The sequence below is a fragment of the Thunnus thynnus genome, chromosome 14 (genome assembly GCF_963924715.1).
Source record: "Thunnus thynnus chromosome 14, fThuThy2.1, whole genome shotgun sequence".
In the NCBI taxonomy this organism is placed as follows: Eukaryota; Metazoa; Chordata; class Actinopteri; order Scombriformes; family Scombridae; genus Thunnus; species Thunnus thynnus.
Window position 1 is genome coordinate 6,942,326 of NC_089530.1, and position 27,521 is coordinate 6,969,846.

General features: G+C 41.4%; 1 protein-coding gene across 9 annotated transcripts in view; it reads right to left on the bottom strand.

Moving 5' to 3' along the window:
- Positions 1–1,773: 1,773 nt before the first annotated feature.
- The window catches only part of cpeb3 (cytoplasmic polyadenylation element binding protein 3), a 43,215-nt gene continuing 17,467 nt past the window's right edge, over positions 1,774–27,521 (bottom strand). For 7 of the 9 annotated variants that reach the window (XM_067609479.1, XM_067609481.1, XM_067609485.1 and 4 more), the window contains exons 4-11: positions 26,328–26,384; positions 22,422–22,445; positions 20,584–20,751; positions 18,909–18,998; positions 8,735–8,853; positions 8,448–8,562; positions 7,764–7,945; positions 1,774–6,239 (exon numbers count right to left, since the gene is read on the bottom strand). In XM_067609479.1, the coding sequence (XP_067465580.1) occupies positions 6,012–6,239; positions 7,764–7,945; positions 8,448–8,562; positions 8,735–8,853; positions 18,909–18,998; positions 20,584–20,751; positions 22,422–22,445; positions 26,328–26,384 (983 nt within the window). In that variant the 3' untranslated portion in view covers positions 1,774–6,011. The remainder of the gene's footprint in view (positions 6,240–7,763; positions 7,946–8,447; positions 8,563–8,734; positions 8,854–18,908; positions 18,999–20,583; positions 20,752–22,421; positions 22,446–26,327; positions 26,385–27,521) is intronic. The other 2 variants (XM_067609480.1, XM_067609487.1) reach the window with 1 other exon arrangement.

Consider the following 27,521-nt stretch of genomic DNA (forward strand, 5'->3'; position numbering starts at 1 on the left):
ATCTTTTTCATTTGCACATACACATTATTTTATATATAGTTCAGGTATAAATTGTTTTGCTAAGTGATGAAACTAAAGAAGGCCTGGAGATGGATAAATACTTGGTGGTATGGTGGTGAATAATACTGACCCATGGGAGAGAGAAAAACATGGGACTTGTTAAAGACATGAGCCTCAGCTGTATAAACTGGTAGAAAAAGCCAGCTAGAAATAACATTCTCACATGAGCATTGGAGTCTTTTGGATGAAGACAGCAGAGGAAGGGAAAGCCAAAACATTTCAAGATGGAGCTTCAGCCTGACTTGAAGACATATTATTTTGGTAAATATGCTTATTTACTTTCTTGCTAAGAGTTAGACCAGAATATCAATATCACTCACATTTGTCTGTTCAGTATAAAGCTACAGCCAGAAACCCTGTAACGCTGTCAATTTTACACTCAATATTTTGTACAGATTAAACAAATTAGATAAATTGTTGTTGTTTTATGAAGCTACAGCCAACAGCTGGTTAGCGTAGCTTAGCATAAAGACTGGAAACAGGTGGAAACAGTTAGCCTAGCTCTGTCTGAAATTTAAAAAAAAAAATCATCTGCCTACCAGCACCTCTAAAGCTCACAACTGACACGTTGTGTCTTGTATAAAAACAAAGCGTAAAAACATTAAAGTTCTGGTTTTACATGGAGTTAACCTCACGGTTACAATGAGACTTTAGGAAGTCACTGCTCCTGGCCAAGAAATAGTCCGGCACACCTAACTCTCAGCGAGAAAGCAATAGAAGATGGATAACACCCTTATATCTGAATGTTCAGAGTGTAGCTATAACCAGCAGCCGATTAGCTTAGCTTAGCTTAAAGACTGGAAACAGAGGGAGATAGCTAGCCTGACTCTTTCCAAAGGTAACAAAATCTGCCTACCAGCACCTCTTAAGCTCACTAACCCGTTATATATCTTTTGTTTAACCCGTAAAAACCTGAAGTGTAAAAACGACAAGCTATAGTTATATAGTTTCACAGGGGGCATGTGGCGGGCTATTTCTTGGCCGGGTGCTAATACAAAGCTAAGCTAACGTTCTCCTGACTGTAGCTTCATATTTAGAGTACAAACAGGTTTGGCGTCACTCTTCTCATCTAAGTCTCGGTAAGAAACAAAAGCATATTCACAAAAATGTTTATCTCTTCTTATATGGCAGAAGATAATAGGGGAATAGGGATAGGGGAAATGTAGGGGAAATGTAGAACTTTGGAAAAAAAAACGTACAGAAAGAAGCTAAAAGCTGGGGAAGAAAAAAACAGTTTAGACCATTGCCTCCTCTGGATAATTAAGATACTACAATTCATACATGTTCTACCCAAACTCTATACAGTGCATCTCTACATTTACATTCATACTTAAATACAATCACACTGGTGCACACTCTGCAGGGGCCGAACCAACTAGAAAGAGGCGGACATGTGACATAGCTGATTCTTTAAGAGGAGCTGTTGAATGTTTCACATGTGAGGAAGTGTTGATCTCCACCGCACAAAGTGAGGATGAGTTATTGTAGAGTCAGTGGTTATAGTAGTAGTTGTACTGGAGTAGCAGAAGCAATGTAAATGGTCAGTGGTGTTGTCCATCTTCCACAATTACATCACAACATACTACGTGTATGCTCCATTCTGCCATTTTATTGTATTGCCCATTCATTTGTTTACACTGCGAATCACTTAAACATCACCAACCACCAATCTGTTGTTTGTGAGTAGTTTTTTTTTTTTTTCTCCGTAGATCATTTTCACACTAATGTAAGCAACATCAGCGAGTTAACACATAAAGCTTAGCATTTCAAGAATCGAGACACTTTAGTAACAATATTACAAAGTTGTTGTTTTTTTCAGCTTCAAAAATGAAAAAAGTGAACAAACGAAAAAATAAACTTTTAAAGAATTAGCATCATAAAATTAATTTATTCCAAGTAAAAATACAAAATAATATTAATGACATTGACCAGATATGAAAGTCTCCCCCAGAAATAACTATTAATGGTTGAGAAATAAGTCTGTAAAGAAAAATATGAAATAAAAATGAAAATATGTAAATATGTTTAAATTCTTTTCTTTTTTAGCAAAACTTTCTAAAAATAATGAAAATTTCTCAGTACAAAGGCTACATTACTACTGGAAGGTACTAGCAGGTAGAGTAGGTAAATACACAGTAGAAAATGATTTTAGTGAATCACAATGCTTGCAATGAAAATAATTCTGCAATAAAGATTTATGCCTCTTTTTCTTGTTTTCTTCTTTTCTACAAACAGTACAAACAGTATTGCACATTACAACAAAGAATCAAGGTTCTTAGCCTTAAAAAATGGGACTAATTCAAGTCTTGCGTGAATAGAAGGCCACCAGTCAATTGATGCACCTTGGGGGCTTTCGATCAAGTTACAGGTGAAAACACTTGTGTCTGTTTTGTGTTAAAAATAACATTCTTTTCTCTCTACCTCCAGCTGTTCAGTGACTCTCACAAGTCTCTTTTATTTTTCTCCCAACGAAGTCAGGCTAACAAATCAGGGTCACGTTGCTTTTTTACAAAACAAAAGGGAGCACATACTTTTAGGAAACATAAAAAACTTCTCTTAAAAAAATAATGAACAGAAGATCTCTTTCACAACTCTGGTCAGCATAGTAAATGATTGATTATAAATATACAAAACGTGGGAAATATGTTCAGTTTTCTCTCTGAGCACCTGATATTTTGTTTTCCTAAAGAGCTCTTCTCGGTGGTGTTTTGACCAATTTCACCAGTGGGACACTCAAACTCTTAACCTCCACTGTAATAAAGTAGACTGTACTCTCACACTAACTACATCATTATATTAGTTATAAAGCTCTAGCTCCTTCAGTTGTTGTCTTTTTTCAAAAAATAAATTCTTAAAATAAAAGCAAATAAGCATGATAAAAAATAAAAAAATCAACCATCTGTTAAATCATTTCTCTTGAAGAATTAAATTAATATATATTTTTTCATCTGAATAAACTTACTTAGAAAATATCAGTTTCTCTCCTAATATATTTCAAAATTGAGGTATTGCAAAAGATCTTGTCAGTCAGAAAGCACGCGTCTTTATCGTCTTTTTTTTTTTTCTTTTAACAAAAAGAACTGCTGACTGTCGAAAACTGTTCAGATACAAAGAGTAGTGCATAACAAATATCTATCATAGAGAAGGAACAAACATAGAAAACCTGTCTGGGTGGGGAAAGAAATGTCACAAAAACACCCAGAATTCACTTTCATAGGGATACTTATTATTACTCATGGTTAGCCTCTTATTTTTTTAAGTCAGTAAAAAAGTATCTTCTGCTTAGTTTCAATTCGTTTTTTCATGGACAAGAAAAAAACAAAAACATCTATCCTAAAGCAAAAAAAAAAAAAAAAAAAAAAAAAAAAAAACAGTTTGCGACTAACACGAGAAAGAGGAGAGGGACTGCGGGGTGCCAGCACGGGACAATCACAACTCGCGGCCAAACGAAAAAGGGGGACGACACACATTAACTTGCAGTGATGTAGGACCCCGTCTGGATTATCCACAAAACTGCTAAAACCAGTGTAACTTGGCCCCCCCCTCACCCTTACCCCCAAACCAAAGCCGCCCTGTCTTCAGCAGCCAATACGTAAAGTTTCTAAGCCCCCTGTCTGCCCTCCCCCACCCACCCACCCAAGCCTGTTTGAACTGCGCACCATAACCTTTTGATAAAAACAAAAAAATATATGTCCACCATTTTTTTTTTAGCAGGTCCATTACTTCAAGCTTTGCAGGAAAAAAATCTGGATAAATATGGTAACCCCCAGCTTGCACATCTGCATGATCTGGCAATGTTATCCCCCAAACCCATACCCACCCTCACCCACCCACCCACCCACCCATGCCAGCCATGTAGAGAGCATGTGCAGAGCTTAGTTTATCAACCTCAAGTCTCCAGTAGCTTCAATGTTTTAATTTATTACTCCCCCCCCGCCCCCCTCCCAAATTCCTCCTCGCAACTGCCCTCTTTCCTCATCTAATCGACTGCACAACTGCACCTTCAGCTCCTCTGCAGGAGGCCGCATGAGCAGCGCAGCCTCCTCTGCGGGTGGCTGTTTTGCTCTGTGTGTTAGGTGGTCTGTCAAAAGTCGAACACGTGAGCTCTTTGGTTGCGTTCTGGGACGTAAACGTGCGCTTTTGTCAACGGTGGAACAAATTTTTTTTTTTTTTTTTTAAAAACAAAAAAACAAAAACCTCAGTTCTCAGTTTAAGCTCACATTGTTGTGTCTTCTCTTCAGATCAGACTCAGTGTTTGTAGGCCTGTTAAGTGTGCGTAAGAAAGACAGCCGTCCGTGTGTGTGTGTGTGTGTGTGTGTGTTTGTGTGTGTGTGTATGTATGTGTGTGTGTGTGTGTGTGTGTTCATGTGTGTCGAGAGGCTTCTGTGTATACTGGTGCAAGTGTGTGTACAAGAGAACATATATACGTGTGCATACACTAGTTATGAAGTTTCACAGGACTTCTATGTCGGACATTAACGACAGTTAAAGCGAATCACAGTTCTAGGCATACTCAGACCTAACTACATACGGTATAAAAAATTGCACAATTATATCAACAATCACTGCAAAAAAGTACTTCACCTATCATAGACAGCTTTAAATGGTAATCCTACATTTAATTTGATTTGTGATTATTAAGGTTGTATTTTTTTCCCCCCCCTCATCGTCTGGATGTGTTCACTGCCTGTTTCTGCAGGAACCATCTGCTCTGGCCGCCCTGTGACAGCGAAGAGCCGCCATGATTCCTTTGACCAGTCTTCCCTGTGTCTGTCCAGTTTTGTGCGAGTCGAACGTACGTCTATAGTGTGTTGTGCAAACATGGGCAGAATCGAATAGTAGACATGATACTGAAAAGTCTATTGCATGCAGCAACCTGATTGAAATAAACATGCAGTTAGGGGCCACCCACCCCGACCCCCCACAAAAGGTAGCCATCGTTGTCTAGGGGCGCCCCCTCCCCCTATGATAGCTCGTCGTCCTAAAACACCAGGTGCTTCAGTTATTTATTATTTTACACCCTAGCCTGAATAAAGTACTTATGGTATCTGTTTATACCATGGATTTAGCAGCAAAGCTATTGCAGCATTACATTTACATAACACTAAAAAATAATGTTATTATAAAAATAAAGACCTAGAAATCGAAAGCAAACTAATCTGATTGCGCATATGAGGTATTAATATTTTTCAGAGTCAGAATTGAGAGCAAATATAGCCGTGTTATTTTTACTCTGGGCGTTACGGGCCCACACTACTGGATAGTTGTTAAATCTTGCTACATCTTATGCCACCTACTTTGCTTTTCTGTATGCATTAATTTCATTTGCCTTTGGTAATTATTATTATTTTTTACTAGGGGCGATATAACTACAGCTTTTGAAAATAAGTGCATGCTCCTTTTACATTAAATTTAAATTATCTATATATGTATAGATAGGTACAAAACAAAAAATATATACTTTTTAAAATATTTGTATGGTCCCACCTCTGCCTCAGTAAGGGGGGAGGGGGGTCCAACAGGACATACCACACCACCCACTCAACAGAACGGGGAACTGAAAGTAGCCAGGTGTCTAACATACCATCCTGTGTGTGTGTGTGTGTGTGTTTAGTGAGATTTTGTGCCAAAGTGCAAATTCTAAGCTGATAGACTTTCGCATTTCATTTCCCCGCTATGCTTCATCAGAGGGGAACACTAGACAATGAGTTCAGAGCCATGTGGTATGAAGAAAGTCCCGTGTACTGTGTTTGATGATATCCTTTTTGCTTTTTTCATGAGGTGTTTGTGGGGAGCAGGGTGGAGTACTTGGGGGCCGGGGGGAGGGGAGGAGGGGGGGGGGGGGTGTTGCAGCGCTGTCCCGGACTGTAGGTGTAGCGGGGGTGCAGGAGATTTTGAGGGGGGGGATTTGGGCGTGGGTTCACCGGGGCAGGGCTGACTCGTGACCCCCCTCAGCTCCAGCGGAAGGACACGTGTCGAGGGCGGTCGCCCCCCTCCTTCACCAGTGGCTTGTGAAACTCTCGGCCGGCTCGCGAGTGAATGCTGGCCCAGCAGTACTCGCAGTAGTACTGCAGGCAGGTGACGTTGGCACAGAAGAAGGGGGCGAACTTCCCCCCACAGCGTGCCCCCTGGCACTCATCACACATCTGGTCGTCCAGGACGTACGGCTTCACCTCCACCTGGGGAGAAGGAGAATGGGAGGTGGTGTTTAGTTTAATGTCATCCACAGACATGGATCAAAAAAACATTTACACCAAGTATTTTCATTTCATGTTTCCACTTTAAAAACAAATGACATTAATATTCTTCTGATCCATCTATGTCCGATCTGCACAACCAACATGTACACTATGTAAATGTGCTAAAACACACTTGTGTCGATCCAGGTGTGTTCTCTCCTTTAAGCCATTACCCACCAACCCCACACAAGCCAATCTAAAGTAAAACCAGGCTAGATTGAAGCAGGTATCCTCCCATCCACCAGTGAAATGAGTTTGACCACTAGCCAGGAGAAAAAGAAATGAGAGCTCAGTCGCCATGGAGACGCCTCAGTGCATGAGTAGGCCGGGTGGATGCTACCCTTGTTATAGCGTAGCCACAAAATGAAAGGTTATCAAATCCCTCAACAGTAGGAGACCGTCCTTCTCAGCTAAACTCCGCAGCAGCTACAAAACAATATCCACTGCTGTGAGCAACAACCTTCAACACGACAAATGAGAGGAAGGTCTGGCAGAAACGGCAACGCTGCCAGGCTATTAAATACCAATATCAACTGAACGCACATGAAGCTGACCAAGGGTAATGAGCTTCTATGTCCTATCATCATGAACCGTTTACAGTTAATGGAATTGTGGTTGCTGAAGGCGAGAAAAGAGAAAATTAGAAACTAAAGTGGCAACAACAGACATCCTTTAAACACCACAACTTTAAACTCAAGTTAACTTTTGATTCTCAAGGATGTGCCCTTACTTTCTGCAATGGATATAGAAGTGTTCAGTCTGTCAACATGAATGATTTGACTTGATTCTTGAAACTAAAAATACAAAAAAAAACTTAAAATAAATATTCCTTGACATTAATTAAATGGTTCAAAAGGCTGTTTTTTTATTGCATCTAATTTTTAAAGTAGTCTTTATGTTCTTTGTTGCTCTCATTTTCTTTCATTTCATTTCTTTTGAACATTATTTGCATCCCACTGAGTTGCAGTCACAATAAGGACACCCTAAACCCCCGCTGAAGATAGATGGTGATAGTTGAGGTGGGGTGGACAGCCCCGCCCTACAGAGGCTCGGCTTGCTGGCTGACAACCAGTCTCTCTCGGTCGCAGTCTGTCTCACTGCAATTGGCCAGCGTGCCTAAAATAACCAGGCTGCAGCACAGCCCGAGTGGATATACATGTACAGGGAACTACTATAATTAAACCAACCCTATGTGTCTGCAACTTGAAACATCTGTCGGGACTCCGGCAGCAAAAGGCTACGGTGATTACACAGCCAGGGCTGGCCTTCCGTTATTGTAGGCTGTGCTGAGCAGTTGGCTGAAAACCCCTCTATAATGAAAGCTCTCATACATGGGAGAGGGCTCAAGCAGAGTTCAGCTCTGCAGCATGCCATAGGAATGACTGCAAAAACCTCAGCTGTGGTCAAGACGCTGCTTTCTTTCAGAGGACGGATATTGTGAATGAAGCGCTTGAACTCGCTCACCCTTTTGTCGATGTCATTGTGCTGCAGCTGAACGAAGCGAGCGCTGATGGCAGCAATGTAGCTCTGCTGATTGGAGAAGGCCACGCGGCCGGCTCCCTTTGGGTATTTGAGCTCCGGGTCGGTGTCTATTCCAGCGTAGCAAACACCTCCATACAGCCGGTCCATGATCATAGCCAGCTCCACTGGAAAAAAGAAAGATGGGTGAGAGAGATGATTAGTGTTAACAGCCAGTCCTCTCAAGAGTTGATGCCAGTTAATGACCTTTTCTTCTCCATTTCAAAGCCTTCAGCCTCTCTTAAAAACCAAGAGAAAAGGTTGAACTTGGACGTTTGTGACTGACGCTGTTTTTAACCGATATAAAAATCTACCCTACTCCACTATTCATCAGAGCAGCACTCTCAAACTGCCGGTATAATTAGTAGGGGTCACATTGCAGACAAGCCAGCGATGTTTATCCCAAGAACAGAAAGACTTGAGCCTTCCATTACACCATGAATTCTTAACATGACGACCACTTGGCCCGCTTCCTGGAAACCCAAGTAGAGGATTGCTCTCTCACAGGGAGAACTTTCATTATAGCCCTCCAGCCTCTGCGCTCCATGCCAGTCAACATTATGAAGCCCATTTAGAGGCTTTCGTGGGGGCCTCGCAAAAAAGATATTCTCTTGATATTAATCAAGTTACCTGCACGCAGGGGCCGCGGCACCCCCCCTACGAAGATGGTCTTGCGGGGGTCCAGAGGCTGGGAACCATCCATGACAAAGTCACTATCGCTCAGATTCCAGGGACGGATCTGGACCTGCGTGCAAAAGACGAAAAAAAACATGAATTACTGTATTTCTTCTTGCTACATGCAGTATATTTACTGTATTCCAATTTTTTGTGTACAATATGGATTCTGATTTTGTGGTGGACATGTGACATAAATCTACATATATTCTTGTTTACTCCATGAATGTCTGTCCACTTACCGGTTTGTCTTTGATGGTGGGACTGGACACACACAGGTAGAGCTTGCCGTCCTCCTCGATGCAGGCGTCAATCAGGGCCTGAACAGAGGTCTCTTCCTGGAACAGCAGGAAGGCGTAGCCTGGAAGGGAGCAAACAGGGATTTTAGCAGACACTCTCTAACAGAAACAACATCTATTGCAGTCAACAATCACAAGCTTGTGATCATGACACTTTAAAGTCTGTCCTGTAGGCAAGAATTCATAGATGTTTGCGTTTCAACAGTGTCTACATTGTAGGAGTCATAATCCCATGACTATGCCCTGTACTTCTTTCCTTGTAATCATTCACAGTTTCAGACAAGTTTGTCTCTATACAGGCATGTGACCTTGTGGTCTGTTCTTTTGTCTTCCCTGCTTCCATAAGACGCTCTACACCTGGCACCTTGCTGCCTTGCGCTGCCTCAGATTAAATGACTCTGCATGCTCCGCTCCTAAAGGAAATATGCAAACTTGATCAGCCTGAAACGAACACTGCGGATCTTCCTGTGAGTTGCATCAGGTAAAGAGTTTGGTGATGTCTTTGCGAGGTGGAAAGAAAAAGCAATTCAGACAGTCACTCTGTACTACTGAATTATTTAGCATTGAGAGCAGAGACCTTATCCAAGGTCAGAGCTATTAAGCCATTTCAGGGGGGTTGGGGGGGACAACTCAATAGGCTACATCAATCATACAATGCTACAGGGGCCAGTGAGGTGTAGGGCTTTGATTTATAGGCTGAACAAAATGAACACAGCATACTGAGAAAGAACACAGAAACAAGAGCAGGGACCTCAACTCACTTCTTGACAGCCAAATAATAAATACATGATAGGAGACATTGTAAATCTGAAAAGCAGCAGATATTGGTGGTGTACAGAGTTATCTCTGAAGGGACTGTGTGAATTATGAGTGTATCGCTCTGATTATGTTAGCAGAAGCCCAGCACCACCTGTGGCCCCCATGAGTCAGGGAAATATGACCTGCTATCTGAGTATAGCAGGCTGGATGGCGCACACACACACACACACACACACACACACACACACAAACACACACGCACACTCATAGGATTGTTTCTACTGGAGTACACTCTGTCTCCAACTTCCAATCCCTTCTTTTGTAGTGTCTCTCGAGACTACTACAAAGCCATGGTGTCTCTTGAGAGGCCTCTTTTAGAAACTCAGGATCACCCTCGCTTGCTCACACACACATACACACACACACGCACGCACACACAAACTTGCAACACATGCACTTATGCAGACAAATGCATGAGTAAAAATGGCAAAGAGGAATGTGCGACTGTCATGTTTCACTTTTAACATTCCTGAGTGGAGTTGCTGCAGATGAGGGGAAAGGAGGAAAAAAAAAAGTCTGACTCGGCAGACCCAGTCAACTGTGGTATGTGGATACGTCTGAGTGTGTATCAGAGGAGGGGAGGGATGAAGGGTGTGAGCGTGTGCTGTGGAGGGAGGGGGAGCGTGCCCAAAAGCGAGACAGGAGAGGAAAGGCAGCGAGCATCAAAGGTGGAATGGAAAAGCAGGTGCGTAAGCAGGCGTGTTTGTCCTCATGAGCACTCACACAGCAGCTGCCCTGAGAGATGGCTTTTGTCTGTGTGTGAGCGGATGTGTGTGACGTGTGTCCTGATGCGCCTGACGTGATGAGACAGACAGTGTCGTGCCTAGAGCGGTGATGACGAGTGCATCTTTCTGACATTAGTCTCTAAATAAGTTGACATTTATGTAGATGACCATGTAGTATATGAAGCCTCGGCCTTCCAATCTGATTACTTTGAAGCAAAGTAAAAAAGTGCACACATGTAAACCAAAAACACAATTTTACAGTATCCATCAAACATAATACTTAAATAAGCAAATGAGCTGAAACTTTTAGACGATCAATTAAGTCGACAGTTGGAAAATAAACTATTTTTATAATAATTTCAGTCATCTTTTTTAAAATGTGAAGATTTGATGCTTTTCTTGTTGCATATAATAAAAGAATTAATATCTTTGAGTTTTGGATCAGTGATCAGATAAAAGCAATTGGAGTATGTCATCTTGGATGCAGAGAAATTATAATTATTCATTATTTTCTGACATTTTATAGACAAAGCGACTAATTGAATCATCACAAAATAATCACAGATTAATTGATAGAAATATATTGTTAGCCGCAGCCATAAAGTCAATAAAATCAAGAACCATTGATAGTTGCTGCAATAGTATTGTGGTTGCTGAAAAAAAGAAAGAAAAGAAACAAATGTGGCAACAACAAGGTATCCTTGTTCCACTTTAAAGTTGGGCTTTAAAGTCTAACAAGAATCTGCTCCCCTCTTACCCCACAGTCCTCTCCATAATAATCTTAAATAATGGGCTGTCAAGTACTTCATAAGAAGCATAAAAAAGAAATATACCCTCAACAGACAACCACACCATTATAATAATGATAACAATTGTATAACAGAAGAACGGAGAAGCAGGTGTGTCTTCATGAGGGCTGAAATAATCATCACTAAGTGATGCAAAACAAACACCATAATTATCCATGTGTCCCTTTTGGATCAATATTGCTCCATGCTAACAGATTAGCAGACACAATGCATCTAGTATTATTCAAAGTAACCACAGAGGCTCTTCATAATTAAAAGTTTTTAGCAGTTGTTATTATCCACCCTGTAGATTCAAAGAACAGGCTAATAACTTCAGCAAGCCTGTGATGTTTTCTCTAATAACCAGCTGCAACATCATGAAGACAACAAAACATTCACAATGCAAAACTAATTGCAATCAGCTGCTTTAAGTGACCAGCTAATCTCTGTCTTTCTGTAATTGGTCAACACAGAGCCGACTCCTCTCTGTACCAGCCTCAAGAAATACACAATTAGACTCAACCTAAAAAGAGGATTTTTCTGCATCGTCATCTTTCTCCATGTGCCTCGTCATCACCCGACATAAGACCCTTGTCCCTGTGTTGCTGGGTTACATAAAGAGGGTTTGTCATTGGGGGAAATCATGTGGTTTAGCGCTGACATCCCCCTCAGTGAAAAAAAACAACTGCAGTCTTGCACACACACAAAAAAAGCGGCACGAAAAGGCAGAGCTAGCCAGCAGCTCATACAGTCTGAAGGAGGGAACAACGTGTTCCATGACCCAGGGCAGGAGAGAGACAGAGAGAGAGAGAGAGAAAAGAAAGAAGGAGGGGGAGAGGAGTGAGTCAGATGGAAAGAGGGGGAAAACAGTGAGGAAAAGGTAGGGAGAGAAGGAGAGAAGCAGCGAGAATGACTGCCGTACAAACAAGGTTTGAAAATGCTCGCGAGGGGATGAGGAGCAGGAGGAGCGTGAGGGATATAAAGACTGTAGAGACAGGTACTTTAATGGACCCTGTTAGAAAGTTACAAAACTGATGCAAGAGGCCTAGAAACCCTGACAGACAACCACCACCATTGTGCTACACTCCATGCTGCCCTGCAAAAGCTGTAAAAGCCCCAGTGTTAACTTCTGTTACATCATTTGAACAGACCGAAATGAAATTCACAAGTGGATCAACCAACTTCTTCATGTGTTCAGTAGAATTCAGAGTGTTATTGATGGAATTAAATCAAAAATTCAAGAAAATTCACACTTTTAAAATCCTAAAAAGAAGGCCTCTGTGGTGGCGCCTGTCTGTTATAATCCTGCACATTTTTAACAGCCTTAATTCTGATTTTGATAAAAGATTCTAAAATAATGACGCATCACTTTAAAATTTGAAAATTGGGCGTGATTCTTGATACAAAGCACTAGCCTGTATTGTACCAAATTGTTAAGGAAAAAGCTTTTCTGGCAAAAAAAAAGGCTCCATTGGGACACATTTCATCATCATAATTAATATCCTGAATAACATGGATGTTCAATTCAGTCATATGTACGTGTTAGAAAGAGTATGGCAAGGCATTCCATTAAAATGCAGCAACACGTAAGACCTCCCATGGAGGCAAGCTGTACCATATTCTCTTTATGCTGCTTTAATGCTCTGATATTTGTCCTGAAAGATGCTGAGGATCTGTCTCTTTTTCCATCATCTTTGCGCAGTGCAGAGGCTTACACCACGGGAGGAGAGCGCAGATCTGCAGTGGCTCGTGCCTGAGATTTATAGGGCTTTGCTGCTGAGCTCCCAAGCACTGTCCATGGAGGAAGGGAATACATACACCCGCAGCATTTTCCACCCTAAAGAGTGCTGTTTACAGACAAACCATAGGCACAGTGCCTCGTGGGTTACGCAGTCAAACCAATAACCTCATTCAGGACAGAGTCTTTCCTGTAACAGAGGCCAGTGGTTTGACTCAGGGGGAAAAGAAACGATTACCTCAACAGCAGCCTGACGACAGTTACTCAAATTACCATAAAAACAAAGACATTAACTGACTACCTGCAACTACTTAACCAGAAAACTGCCACTTAAAAATGGTATTACGCTAGGTTTTACTAGGCTAAATTGGAGGGACATTTTGGAAATACATACATTTTAGAATTCACTACAACCAGCCAAGAAACTGTACGGTACTCATCCTGTAAAACCACACGTTGTCATTTTCACATTGTCATAACTAAATACAGGATATAATGCATGTTAATTCATGTTATTTAGTGAGCTTTGGAGGTGTTGGTAGCTAGGCTAGCTGTTTCCTTGTTTCCGGTCTTTGCACTAAGCTAAGCAGCTTCTGTGGCTTTACAGTAACCATATAGACACAAGACTGGTATCAATCTACTGATATGACTCTTGGCAAGAATACAACTAATTTCCCCAAATATCAAAATATTCGATTAAGCCATTTCCATAACATGAAATGAAATACAATATACCAAAGTTCAAGACAAAGCAACGCCCAGATAATGCTAAACTCACAATGACTTTTCCAGATTAATGGTCTAAAAATATACTGTTGAGTGAAAGTGTTGCATTTGTACTTGGTGCTTAGCTGATACTTAAAACTCGTGGAACTGATACTGCAGGGTCGATCACCAAGTAGTACACAAACACCTCTTAACTGCTATATCAAAGTCCCACATTGAAATCCTAGTCTCTCCATTACCTCATCAACTGAAAGTTGTGTTGACTCTGCTGAAATCCAATCTGTGATGACTTGATAAACTGCGTTAGCATAGTCACAATGTGCATCTCTCTGGCTTTAATTGTGACATTTACTTCCAGTCTTATCTTCTCATACTGAACAACCAACACATGTCTGCAGATTTAGTCCCAATAGGCGAGGACGCAGACCGGAATAGTGCCAATGACAAGAATGACTAAAGAATAAATCAGCCACTCCCAATCACTGAAACTTGGGAGTAGACAAGAGAACAAACGTGCAAAAAGAAGAGTCCTCCTAGCTGCAAAGACACACACATATAGGCCTACTCCAAAAGTCTGGAGTCAGTTCCCATGAAAGCATAGAGGAAGCCAAACCTCCATGTATACTACATATCCAATGAGTGGAGAGAGAGAGAAAAAGAAATCTACAGAGGGCTGTAACTCTGCCACAGAATGTAAACAGACCGACTGCTGAAAGCAACTTACACGATGAGGGGAGAGAAGGTGAAGAAGAAGAAGAGGGCTTGGCGGGGTGGAGAGAGGGAGACAGTAACATCTGCTCTCCTAAAAACAAATACAGGCCCTGAGGCTTTGGAGCAATGGGAGAGTAGTCAGTGATAGAGTAGAGGGGTGAAATTAAGCGTCGCTAATCATCTCAATTTGAGGAAGTCACTCACTGGATATAATCCCAACACAAGTGTGAAAAGATAAATTGAGGCCTGAGAAAGGCAGCGGAGTGTAATACTGCGACTGCTACTGCAGCGCTCCTTTGTTGCCATTATCTGGGCCTTGCTGCACTCATAAATCATATGGGGGCAAGACAGTAAATATGGACTTCTGTTTTGAATGTGTAATTTGTCCTCACAACATTATTAAAAAGCTGATAATAACTGGCTGCAGTCTACAGCGAACTTTATTTGTAACCTTTTGATGCCTTCAAACAAGTGTGACACACTTATTGCAGTGTGACGTGAGTGTTAGCATTTGTAGCAGTTTATAGCTCCCAGCGTTCAGGCTCCAGCGTACTGACAGCATCACCTCCTCCCCCTCCTTCTATCCCCAATCAAGGACAGAAATAGCTCCCTAACATTTCAAGCTTATTTCCAACAACGGTGACGACAGTGCCGGGCGATGTGAACGACAGCACCATAGCGACCAGAGCTGATTGGTTCAACAAACAACCACAGCAAACGCAATAGTTTTTTTTTTTTCAAACAAAAAAAGCCACACTTTTTCTGAAGGGTGATATAGCCAAAAAAGCTGAATCAAATATCGGGTGTACCATATATCGTTTCCGATAATACTGGTATAATTTAAAGCAGCATTCAATGAATATTTTTAGGGAAGCATGATAATATTGGCACGGCATCGGTATTGGCTGATAAAGGCTTTAAAATGAAATGTCGGCATCGACCTGAAATGAACATTTCTGCTGATATGACAAGCTGATTTGTCGCCTTCTCTTTCACCGCCTGGCTGTGCTTCCTTCTGCGGACTGTTTCACCTTGACAATCCCGGTGCTTCCTTCACAGGCTCCATTTCACTCAGCTGCCTGATGGACCCGCTGCTTTTTCCCACTTGAACCTGTATAACAAACTGAGGTGGTTCAAGTGGGAAGAAGCAGCTGCAAGTGGAGCCTGCGGAGGAAGCACCGGGACTGTCGGTGGAGTTGCTGCGTTTGGCTGAACAGAAAGGAAACACCTCGACTGACAAGATGTACCACACTGTTTGAAAAAACTTCTTTTTGGTTTATAACAGTGGTTGGCAACCAGCGTATTAGGTGCATTACCGCCACCATCTGCTTCAGAGTGTGGACAAGAGATTAAATCCTAGCCATTAATCCTGTTTGTCTAATAAACTCAAATAAAACTACTGCTATGTTAAGGTTACGGTTAAGGTTAAGGTTAGGTTTAAGTAAAGGTTAAGTTTAGGGTTAGGTTGAGGTTAAGATTAGCGTACAAATCTAGCAAGTGTTTTGCAAATCATCCCTCCAGCCAGTCCAGCACCAACCACACTATAACTGGATGGATGTATTGTAAGAACAGGATACCAGACCAAAAATGGCGCCCATTCAGTCCAATAAGAACTGCTCACCTGTTTCTCCCGCTGGCCCCACCTGCGAGTTCCCGCTCGGCCCATAGACTTTACATTGTGATGACATCATTTTTAAATCGCTTTTCTTGGCTCGAGGAAAGTTTTACAAATATAAAATCTCCATGGCTCAAAAATTCACAATAGAAACACAAAAGAAATTGACGTTGTTTGCAGTTTGAGGTGTCCTGTCAACAATTTTAAAGGAGTCTCTTTTACAGTGGTGGTCTATGGGGAAAATGCTTTTTGAACTGCAGGGGGATTTTTTGCTGCAATACCGTGACTGGCCACTGGGAAAAATTGGCTGAGCGGTGGAGCCCTATCCAGCCTTATAATGTAATGAAGTTACACCATTGGTCAGCCTGAGGCCACCAAAGTTAAGTATCCCATAATACATTTCACGCCAACAATGGCGAAGATTAAGCTGTTGTAATATTTGCTGTGGGACTGTTAATATATCACTTTGTTAAGTTTTAACATTTTTTCAGGTGAGAAAGTAACCATTAAGATTCCAAATATGTAGTCAGTTTATCCAAATAACACCTGTTTAAGAGGAGATGATGTGTGCGCCGTTGCCAGTGTAACTTCCTGTAAATTTCTGCATGTTACATGCGTCTAGTGTCTTTTCAAAATAAAGCACTTCTGTGTTCATGGTTAATAAAATAAAAGCAATATAACAAATATTTGTATGAATGCAAACATTACACACGGAACACACTGTATTGGGGTCATTTACACTTAGCATTAATGATTAACTCGACAGTTACTGTGTTAAAACTATTTTTGGGTTGTGTGTAAGTGAAATAAAATATAAAACATAAAAATAGCCTACATCTTAACTCAGCCCTTCTTACAACAGCACCATATAGTCTGCATCCAAAATCTGGTGCAATATTTTTAATGTTTTTCTTATGTGTACAGCACCTTAAGTTACAACTACTGTATGACAAGTGCTATACAAATAAATAAACTTAAACTTACATAAAAACAAACAACTTACAAATGCTGGTGATGTCAATGACTGATGGTAACCAGGTGACATACAAATTAAAAGTCCTCAAGTGTTTAATACACGGTTCAGCCATATACTAGGTTTTGACCTAGTCTTGCTGCTGAAAATAGCTGCCTGCTGTAACTAGAAACAGGGTCGATTGGAGCAGTGACCAAAACAGTAAAGCTGCGGGCTATGAAACCAAAACAATTAGCTAGGAGATGCTAAAAAGTTCTGTAGAGTTGAGGGGAACTGCAGAGTTGGGTTCTAATTCTCTGTGGGTTTATCACTACAAGTGACCTCTTCGTCATTTGGTTCATTGTTAATTAAGAAAATCCTGAATAATACAGCTTTAATGGCATTACAGGATATTAATGATATGGCCAAATGTTTACTTATTTAAGTCCTGACTTCATACAGCAGCAGCAAACATGGCTGAAAGTGAAAGTAACCTTTCTGCCGGCTCCTCTGTGAAGTTAATTTTTAAACAGTGGTAGTGTGGAAGTGGTTATGTTACAAAAGGTCAGATCTACAACAAACTGTAGTGATATGTAAGCAGTTTCAGAACATGGCAACAGCAAAATGCAGCAACACAACAACCTATTTCTCCATTGTAACAGACAAAACAAGTACAGGGGGAAGCAGAAATCATGTAAACAGAAACAGTGTGCCAATGTACATTATTCTGGCTTGCATTGTATGACAATGTACTTAAAAATATTGTTATACAATGCGTGACAGAGTACTTTAAAAAAAAACAAACTGTTGAATATTTGAGTGGTGAAAAAAGTCTGAGCAAAGAACACTGGTCCCTGTTCCTACTTCCTCTGTAAGTCGCCAGTCCTCTCCAAGCCCCAAATAAGTCTTACCCGGCCCCTGAAGTCGGACTGAGCCACAATATGAGTCATCCCTCAACCAAAACACTTTCATAACTGTACAGACACACATCGCCAGCAGTTTAATGTGAAGCAGGACGGAAAGTGACAAGTATCTTCCATTCTGTCAAGCTTGGAAGGACGTGGAGAGGCCAATGACCTCTTGATGCGAATCCCACATTTATAAATCACCCCTTACACAGTCCACGCGACAGTAGGACACACTCACACACACATGCAGATGTGCACTTGCTCTCAACCTTGAAGCTATTAGTGCTAAGAACTCTGTCACCAGGTATCTGTCCCAAGCTCCCTTGCCAGCTATTATGAGGAGTGTGATATAAACAGGATATTTTAGCAGTTTCCCTTGGAGCTTTTTTAAGAGAATGGAGTGGGGTTTTTAAATTAGAGTGAGAGATGAATTCTACACAGATCACTAGTCCCACATGTCTCCTCCCCTTACATGGCGGCGTCCTCCAGCCGCCGTAAGCTCATTCATTCCCCTAAAAGGATGCTGCATTTTTCCTGCTGGCTTTGGATATTAGTAGAGCCAAGCCTATTCAAAATAATCCTCCCAAGCTAAAAAAAAAGGGGATGTTGAAAAAAGAGAGTGGGGGAGAAACTGGCAGATATTTCTGCAGGTCCTCCAGATGCAGCATATTACCATCTGCCTATGGAATGTCAGTTATTTCCAGTGTCTTTAATAGCTTCCCTAATATGACACACAGCAGCTCCTGGGCCAGCAGGAGTGATGTAGAGGCCAGGAGGAGGGTGGTGCTACTCTGATCACCTGCCCAAAAGTGACATCTGAGAGGCAGTGCAGAAAAAGAGAAAAACTTTCACACTCCTCGGGTACTCATTCAAGCAAACAATTTTTCGGTCAAAACTCCTGGTGCCCTGTGATGGAGTCATTATATACGGTATGTTTCTTTCTGTGAGATGACTACAGGAGGTTGCTCAGATAAACAGACCCCTCCACGCTCACCCAGCATGAGCCACGAATTCTTGGTAATATGACCCATTACAAAACGTAAGACAGCGAAAAGCACCTGAGGTGATATTTATTGGTGTAGATTTTGATGTCTGATGGGAAAATCTAGATTATGCTCTGAGAAACTGCTGTTACCTTTAGGTGGGAAGTAGGATTTGCTCTCAGCTTTGTGGGGCCAGTCAACCACCAGGTGTCCATAGCGACGGAAACTGTTGGTGATTTCATCTATGAAAATGAAGAAAAGAGGAGAAGAAAAGACTTAATGTCATGTTTATAAAGTGATAAGATAACATTCATGGTTATATGCATTTGAAGGACACCATGCTGAGCCACACTCAGTGCCGAGACAGGCACAGTTTCTATTTTTTGCTGTGTTCCTGCTGCAGAGGTAGCCACTGCATTAAACAGGAACACAGGCTGGGCACATCCAGTCTGCACTAGGCTGAATCGTGCAGTGGAAACTCATTAATTTTTCAACCAGCTAAGGGCACGTATTGTGCATCCACTCGACATACGCTTGTTCAACTGTGTAGACACATGAAAGTAAATATTCCATATTAAAGTTAAACTCCTTGGCAAACTCAAGAGTTTGTGGAAACAATTGCAGGTCCATGACATAACTGGTAGTCACAGACATTACACATTACACTAAAACACTCAAGACCTAGAAGACACAGATTTTGAGGTTTATTTTTATTGCTAGCTATTTTAAACTATACAGATATTTCTCTGAGGTACAAAAAAACAGGAATTACTGATTCTTTGGCTCTGATTAGTTCGACATTTTGGGAAATGTGCTTATTTGCTTTCTTGCCAAGAATGAGATGAGAAGGTCAATATCTCTCTTGTACTGTACAGTAAATATAAGGCTAATGCTAGCAGATGTTTAGCTTAGCTTCCTAGGTACAGGTAACAAAATCCACCAAACAGCACCTCTTATAACCACAAATTAACATGTTACATTTTGTTTGTTTAATCTGCACAAAAACTGAAGTGTAAAAACAACTTGCTATGATTTTATGGAGGTTATGTGCTGGAACAATTTATTGGTCATTTCCAGTCTTTGTGCTAAGTTAAGATAACCTGCCGCTGGCAGTTAAATGCCTACTCTAATAAAACATCAGAAAACTGTGAAAAATGCCCATCATAAGGCGATGTTATCAGATGTCTTGTTTTGTCTGACCAACACTCTAAAATCAAAAGATATTCTATTTACTACAATGTTGAGACAAGGAAAAGCAGCACATTCTCACATTTAAGAACCTGGAACCATCAACTATTTGGCATTTTTGCTTGAAAACTGACTTAAACAATTAATCGTTTACTTTCCTGTTAATCAGTTAATTGATAAATTGACTGATCGTTGCAGCCCTACATAGCACAGTCATGAGAGTGGTATCAATCTTCTCATCTAACTCTCAGCAAGTAAGCAAATACGAGTATTTCCTGAAATGTCATACTATTCCTTTAAATTTGATAAACTGTCAAAACTTTTTTTTGATTAAAACTTATTGCTGTAAAAGTACTGTACAACAAAACCCAGTAATATATTTAAGCAATACAAGTTTACAGTATCTAAATTGAGTGTAAAATGAATATCCTCAACAAGAACTGTCAAGATGCCTTTAAACAAGGCTCACATACTTGAGTGTAACTGTTAGTGGCAAGCAGCCAAAGACAAGACATTGAGAGGTTTCCAAATGTGCATGTTCTGTACAGTATGTATCAGTACAAGCAGGGCGTGGCTGAAAAAGACTGATGGTGAGTAAAAATCCTACTCTGGATAAACATAAAACGATTCTTCATTTACCTTCATCTATATCAGGGGGAAGGCCTCCGACAAAGACCTTCCTGGAGTAGCGCTCCATCCTCTCTCCATTCTGACAGCGGGTTGGGGAGTTCAGGCCGGGGGTTAAGGAGGGGTCACCGTGGCCATCGTCGAGGAAACCATCTTCAAAGGGAAAAAGACAGGAACGACCTGGGCCGAGAGGAAAAGAGAGGAATACCAGGAGGACAGACAGGGTAAACAGGGGAAGACAGAGAGGTAAAAGAGTGTGAAGTAAAAAGGGAGGGAGGGTATGAGAGACAGACTGAATTAATCACATCTGGAACCTATTATAGCTGCAGAAGCAGTTTGGATATCTGGGCCTTTCTTCAACCTCTTAACACATGCAGTCCAATTCTTATTTTGTAAGGATGTTATGTAAAGCCTGCTACCACAAGCGCTGGATTATATCTTTAAATCTTTCAATATCATTTAATAGATTATAAATGCAAAAGAAACCCATAGATTAAAAAACAAAAAAATCAAATACACCACATGACTTACAAAAGTATGTGAACACCCACGCACATACAATGATTCCCAGGTTAAAGATATTAATCCCCATGATTTTTGGAATGAGATGTTAAACAATCACATACAGGTGTAATATTCAGTTGTCCACATACTTTTGGTTTTATAGTGCATATCACATTATAAGCATGATATAATTATGTCATCTTGGTAAATGGCTGGTCACTCCCTGTCCTAATCGTCATTACAATAACAGCCTTCCTGACCTGCCGGCAGAACTGCAGCACATGATGAGAATGACAGTTGATTATCCAGTAATATGCAAGATTATGGTATTCTTTCCTAGTCAGACACACAATTCCTGTATAAGTCTAAACAAACTCCCACAAGGAGGTCTCTACTAGTCTCTTGAATATGGTGTTGCTTGTTCAAATGCAACATGTATGTTCTATCCAGATATGTCTGTCTATGTGTCTGTTTTTTCAAAAACACTGTAAGCAAATTAATTCTTACATAGGAAGGAATACTGCACTCTCAAAGTGGTGTTTCTTCCTATGTGTGTTCATGCCAGCCCCCTTGTGAACACTGCAGTGTATTTTCATTCAGTCCATTATTAACTGCACTTTACCAACTTTAACCCTCTATGACTAAAACATAGAACTGAGTGACCTTACTAATGTCACACAGCGGCGTTCCTCCTTGCTGAAGAAAGACAGGATTAGTTAAAAAGCACATCAAAACAGAGATGAGCCATATTTGAAGCACCCATCTTTGCCATTCAGATGATGAATCACTTCTGAGTCAGTGGAACCCTCGAGATTCATTTGGGGAGCACTCCAAACAAACATGTCATAACATCTAAAAAGGTTGATTGTGATTTGGTGGCAGCATCACGCTGCCCCTGGAGCAAAGAAGTGCATCCATATTAAGAAATTCTGAAAACATATTGTACATGATTTGGGTTTTTTTTTTTGTTTTTAGTTAAACAGCTGTTATTTTTCTTTTACAATGTGATGCATAGGCAATACATCCCTAATTTGCATTATTGTGCTTATTATAAATATTACAGGTAGAACACTGACTCAGAATAGAGAGAAAATAAAATTGAAGAACAGATTTTTTTCCCTCTCACCATCAAGCAAAACAAAGTTCATATTGACAGATTTGGTGAATCCTTTCCCCGTCCTGATTAAATGAACAATGTAAAACAGTGTGTCGAAATTAATATGATTTCATTCAAATCACAGCACAGATGAAAAGCAGATAGTGACACCACACTAAGACCCCCCTCAGCCTCGGAGAGACATGGCCGGCATGGCAAGCAGAACCCCAGAGAAAATGCCACACGTTACCTCTTCTGCGGCCATAGCTCCGGGCTGCTTGTCAGCACAGTAGGGGAAGGAGAGAGACAGAGGGAGAGACAGAGGGTTGGGGCAGGAACAAGGGTAGGAAAGAGATACAGAGACATGGGTTTTGTGGAAATAAAACCAAACCAGGAACATCTCTAAGGCAACAGTGAAACCACAGATGGCCACACCTAAGCTTCGGCAACGGGAGGAGGATGATTATTACAGCCTGGCACCAGCCCACAGTAAACCTGCTGCACCTGCCTTGGCAACAGACGCATGCAGATGCCGCATGGAAGGGAAGGGGATAGGTGAGCTTTAGCCACGGAAATGGCCGAGATATTTAGCAGCATAATGCGACGCCCCGTAGCAGGAGATTGTAATCGCAGCTTAATGAACCCACAACGGCTCGAGTTCGTGTTAATCTTCTGTGAATTTTCACAAATGAGGCCATAAAGCAGAGTGCACACAGGACTGAAGGTAGAGCTGGTTAGTCATTATCATGGCCTTGGTGAAATATTAAAAAGTTGCTCTCAGGTCAGGTATGGCAGGCCAGGTGCAAGTGGAAACTTCCCACAGGATAAGGAGAGGGTATGGAGATGGCTGGCAGCCTAGGGGCTTTGAAAGGGAAGGATAATGTGCAGAGAGGAGGGGGGGTAGAGGAGAGTAGGCTATGGTGTCATAGCTGAATAGATCTAAATCTCACTTACATCTAATCAGTTGGTCACCATGTGCCAGTTCTAAAATTATCTTATCTTCAGATGTGTAAGGCTCATTTCACTGGAAAGACTCAGGAAATCTAACAGATTTTGTTTTTGATTAACAGGAGACAGTGTAGCTCTCTTTAACAAAAATCTGAACTCAAGGTCAACATACTAGCTTTTTCTAGAGCTTTCAATTACTACACAGTCTTCTCCCATTTACAACCAACTGTTATCACATGACTGATTATCCATACTTATTGTAGGTGAGTTATATCTGCTAAGGAAGACCAGGAAATTCGATTGAAAGAGCTAGAATAAGCCAGTAAGTTGATCTTGAATACATTTTTTGTTGTTGTTCTTGTTACAATTATTTCCAGTTAGTTAAAGGATAGGTTCACAATTTTTCAAGTGTGCCTTAAAACAACAGTCAGGTGCCCATACCTACATTGAAACAAGTTTTGCTTGCTGTAATCATTCCTCCTGTTCATCTGGCCATTAAGAGATCCTTTCATAACGTCCTTTCAATGTAAGTGATATGGACAGTCAACAGTCTTTGAATATGAGATTTCAGTAGTTTGAGTTAGCCAATTAAAGTAGATATCTTCCAACGTTAGTCTTTTCAATTTATGCTTCTATGTTTTTTTTCTGGAGCTTTCAACTGCATTTCACTGTCTTCTCCCTCATATACTGGATGAGCAACTGTTCTAACGTGACCAACATTCAATACTTAGTGTAGATGATGTGATGTCAACTGAGCTTTCTCCATGACAACTGCCGAGAAGACCGGTAGAGTCAATTGAAAGCTCTCAAAAAACCTAGTAAGAGGACATTACTTTTTTATTTAAATTGTCAAAATGAGCTACATTATTTCAAGTTCATCAAGGCCTACTTTGTAGCCATTTCCAGAGCTTTCAAGCACATCTCACAGTCCTCCTCCCATATACAAACACCTGTTACCACTTGATAAAATGCCCACACTTGTGTCACATGATGACACCTGAGCCATCTCCATTACAACTGAGCAAACTCCATCTGCTGAGGAAGACTGGGAGATCTGTTTGAAAGTGCCAAGAAAAAGCTTGGAAATAGACCTTGAGTTAAGATTTTTTGTTCAAAATGAGCTTCATTCTTTCTATCTAGTCAGGGTTCACATTCACAGTAGCAATTCCAGTGCTTTCAACCATCTTCCCTTAATATACGACCACCTGTGTAACCAAACTTCTATACTAAGGTCATGTGATGACAGCTGAGCTATCTCCACAAGCTGAGGAAGACTGAGATATGGTTGAAAGCTCCATGAAAAACTATAATTGAATTAATTATTTTTTTGGTTAAAGTACTGTTTCAGAAGTCAATAAGGAATTTACACGCTTAATGCAGCTCATGTTATGTGTGTTAACACCACCGCATATTGTTTCAGGAATGAATTCAAGTGTTTCCCTAGACTCTGAAATGTTCCCACAAATGAGCTCAATTTGAATCTCGCTGGGCTGCGAATGCAAACCAAAGTAGAGGCAAAATGTGGCATGAGACTTTGTAAATTCCAGTAAACAGCAGGAGGGGTAACACAAGACTAAACAGATCCTCCTGCTCCTCTAAACTCATCAGTCACAAAGCAGACTCATCGCTTCAAAAACCAATATGGGCCTTTGCATTGTGAGGGTCCTATTGTGTGACTTGCCCCTCTGGCTTCTCTCTGGGAATATATTGTCTCTGAGCCTCTTCTCCCTTGCTATGTTTTCATTAAAAAGATCTGCTCCAATCCAAAAAACCTGGGCAGTCTCTCTGCAGCTTTGCCCTCTCACCGTCTAGCCTTGGCAGAAACAAAGTCACCTAGCAACCAGGGTAAAATGAAGAAAACGTTGTGCTGGGAAACTGTCAGATGCCTCACTGAGGGAGAATAAAACCCGCAAGGGAGAAGAGGAAAGAGAAAAGTGAGGGGTTAAAAGTAAGTACCAATCTCTAACTGTGTGGTGTGTGGGAGAGAGAAAATGTTTAAAAAGGAAGCCGGGTGATTCCTCTGGGCATGATGAGTTTGATATCTCCTGCTCTGCTTGGCTTCAAAGTCACGGCAAAGAGAAAGCCTCAGACACTTCTACTAAGCTGTCAAGTGAACAACACCAATGAATCTAGATAGTAGACCTATGCTTACTCCTCTCCACCCTTTATTCCTCACTTCAAGTGCTAACACCATCCGGAGAACGTAGAGCCCTTCAGGTTCTCACAGCGTGAAGCCTCAAAGCTAATGGGACGAAATGAAGGAGAAACACTGAGTAAAACACTTCTAAGTTGAAACCAAAGCTTCCCTGTCTGCACACATCACAGGCTACAGCGGAGAGAGCCAGTTCTGACAGACTTGGAAGATCTGGGCAGATCTGTGCTTGCCTGAGCGTAATCCCATGACACAACAGTTTAACATCAATCCAAGACATGTTCTCCAAGGATATGAAGGATGAAAAGAACAAAATGAGGAAGGGGCACTAGCGTTGTCAAGATGTGACAGAAGAAACTGCTTCACCAAGAAAGTTTTTCTATGTTAGGCATCCTGCCTTTCCCCATTTCTATACCCTGTAGGCCTGCACAACATGGGCACACAACACAGCGCTTCACAGATTTGGTTTGATCACAAGTCAGTCTAGACATCCCTGATACTTTACTGAGGTTTGGACAAAAAGAAGGTAAACATCCCTATGCCATGGCCAAAAAATAGAAGAGGACAGTGTTAACCTAAGGAAATCATGTCCCTGACCCCATCCAAAACAAATTAAAGACCATTTGGAAGGGCAGGCCCCACATAGAAAACCGTGTAGCATCCATGCAGCAGCATAAGACCTGATTTCTCTCTCCGTTCAATGTTGGTGATCTGCCAGCTGGTGGGACACTGAGGGGAATCTAGTCTTACATGTTGGGGTATTTTTGGAAGTGCTATTCACAGTTCAACTGTGCTTAGAGGTCTGTCCTACGTTTATGGTGTCAGGGAATCCAGGCCTTAGCAAAGGGTAGGCAGGTGTGCCCAGTGAATACTGGCATGGGCCCCTGTAGCTAAGGCATATGTTTTCCATGGGAACATGCCACGAAATACCTCCCATTCTTTATTTTTTCAAAACACAGAAGACAAAAAGCAGCAGTAACACTTTTATCTGAAAAAATGAAACAATTCTGATTAATTCCAAGAAGATGATGGGAACTACAATGAAATGTGACTTACTATTCAATGGCATTATGTGGTCTGCTCCAGGATGATGAAAGTTGATGCCCATACGTCCTGTGGGGGAAAAAAAAGAAAAGATTTTACAAAGGAGGGAAAACATGGAAATCTCTGATAAAAGCCACCCTTTTGACAGTCATTCATTTTAATCTCCCACTCTACTGCTGGCGATGGGAAAATGCCAGCCATGATGAAATGTTTAACATGAATAAACAACACATTTACCCAACGTGATACAATGGTAGAAAAGACGACCACAGAAAACAGATGTGAAAAACGAGGTAGAAACACGCATTCCTTTGTTGGCACATATCTCATATGCACACGCTCTCTCACACACACACACACACACACACATACACACACTAACAAAGGCAGCTATAAGGCTAGGAATTCAACAGAGCGTGCATTCTGCTATGGTGACAATGTCTGCATGTTACAAGGGCCCATCTGTCAGTGCTTTCATGGGGAGAGGGGTGGTGTGGGATGTCTAAATGGAAGTCTTCCTTGTTATGTCCATCTCAGTCATCCAACCAGTACAACTGATAACAACAAAAATACACCTAAGCTGGGGCAGAAATAGCCTACCTGGACAAAATTTTGCCACCTCACTGTCAACATCATTTACAGTGGCACCCACAGAGGCACACCCTTTATCCCTAACCACTTAAAATTAGGGCCCTCTGTCAAAATCTGCCTACACCAGCTTTTTACTCAACACACAGCAAGCAAGCAGCCGAGCTAGATTCATTAAAGAAAGACAGCAGGTGTAGCAACATTTTCTCTAGGATATCTTTGAAATCGATATTTGGAAAATAACCTTTGGATTTAATGAGGCGCTGCCTTTGTAAGCCTGCCCATCCTCTTGTGCAGACCATCACTTCAACATTAACCCTGGGGCAGCTGTGGGGATAAAGGGTTATGGGGGTTAACTGCAACAGATACCTTGCTTTACTGCTAGTTTAGGTTTCCCCATATGTAACATGGACTTTGAGAGACAGACCAGCTGCATGTTGCAAGTTTGTGTGGTGCAAACAAGATGACATGTCAAAAGTTTCAAAATTTGGCCACAGAAGGCAGATAGTGGGACAGAGAGGGGGCCTCTTCCTGGCTTGCAAACAAGAGTGGAACTAGAAGTTAGACCTGGTTGAAAACCTGAGAGGCAAGGTAGGGGGAGGACAAGGGGGCAGCCAG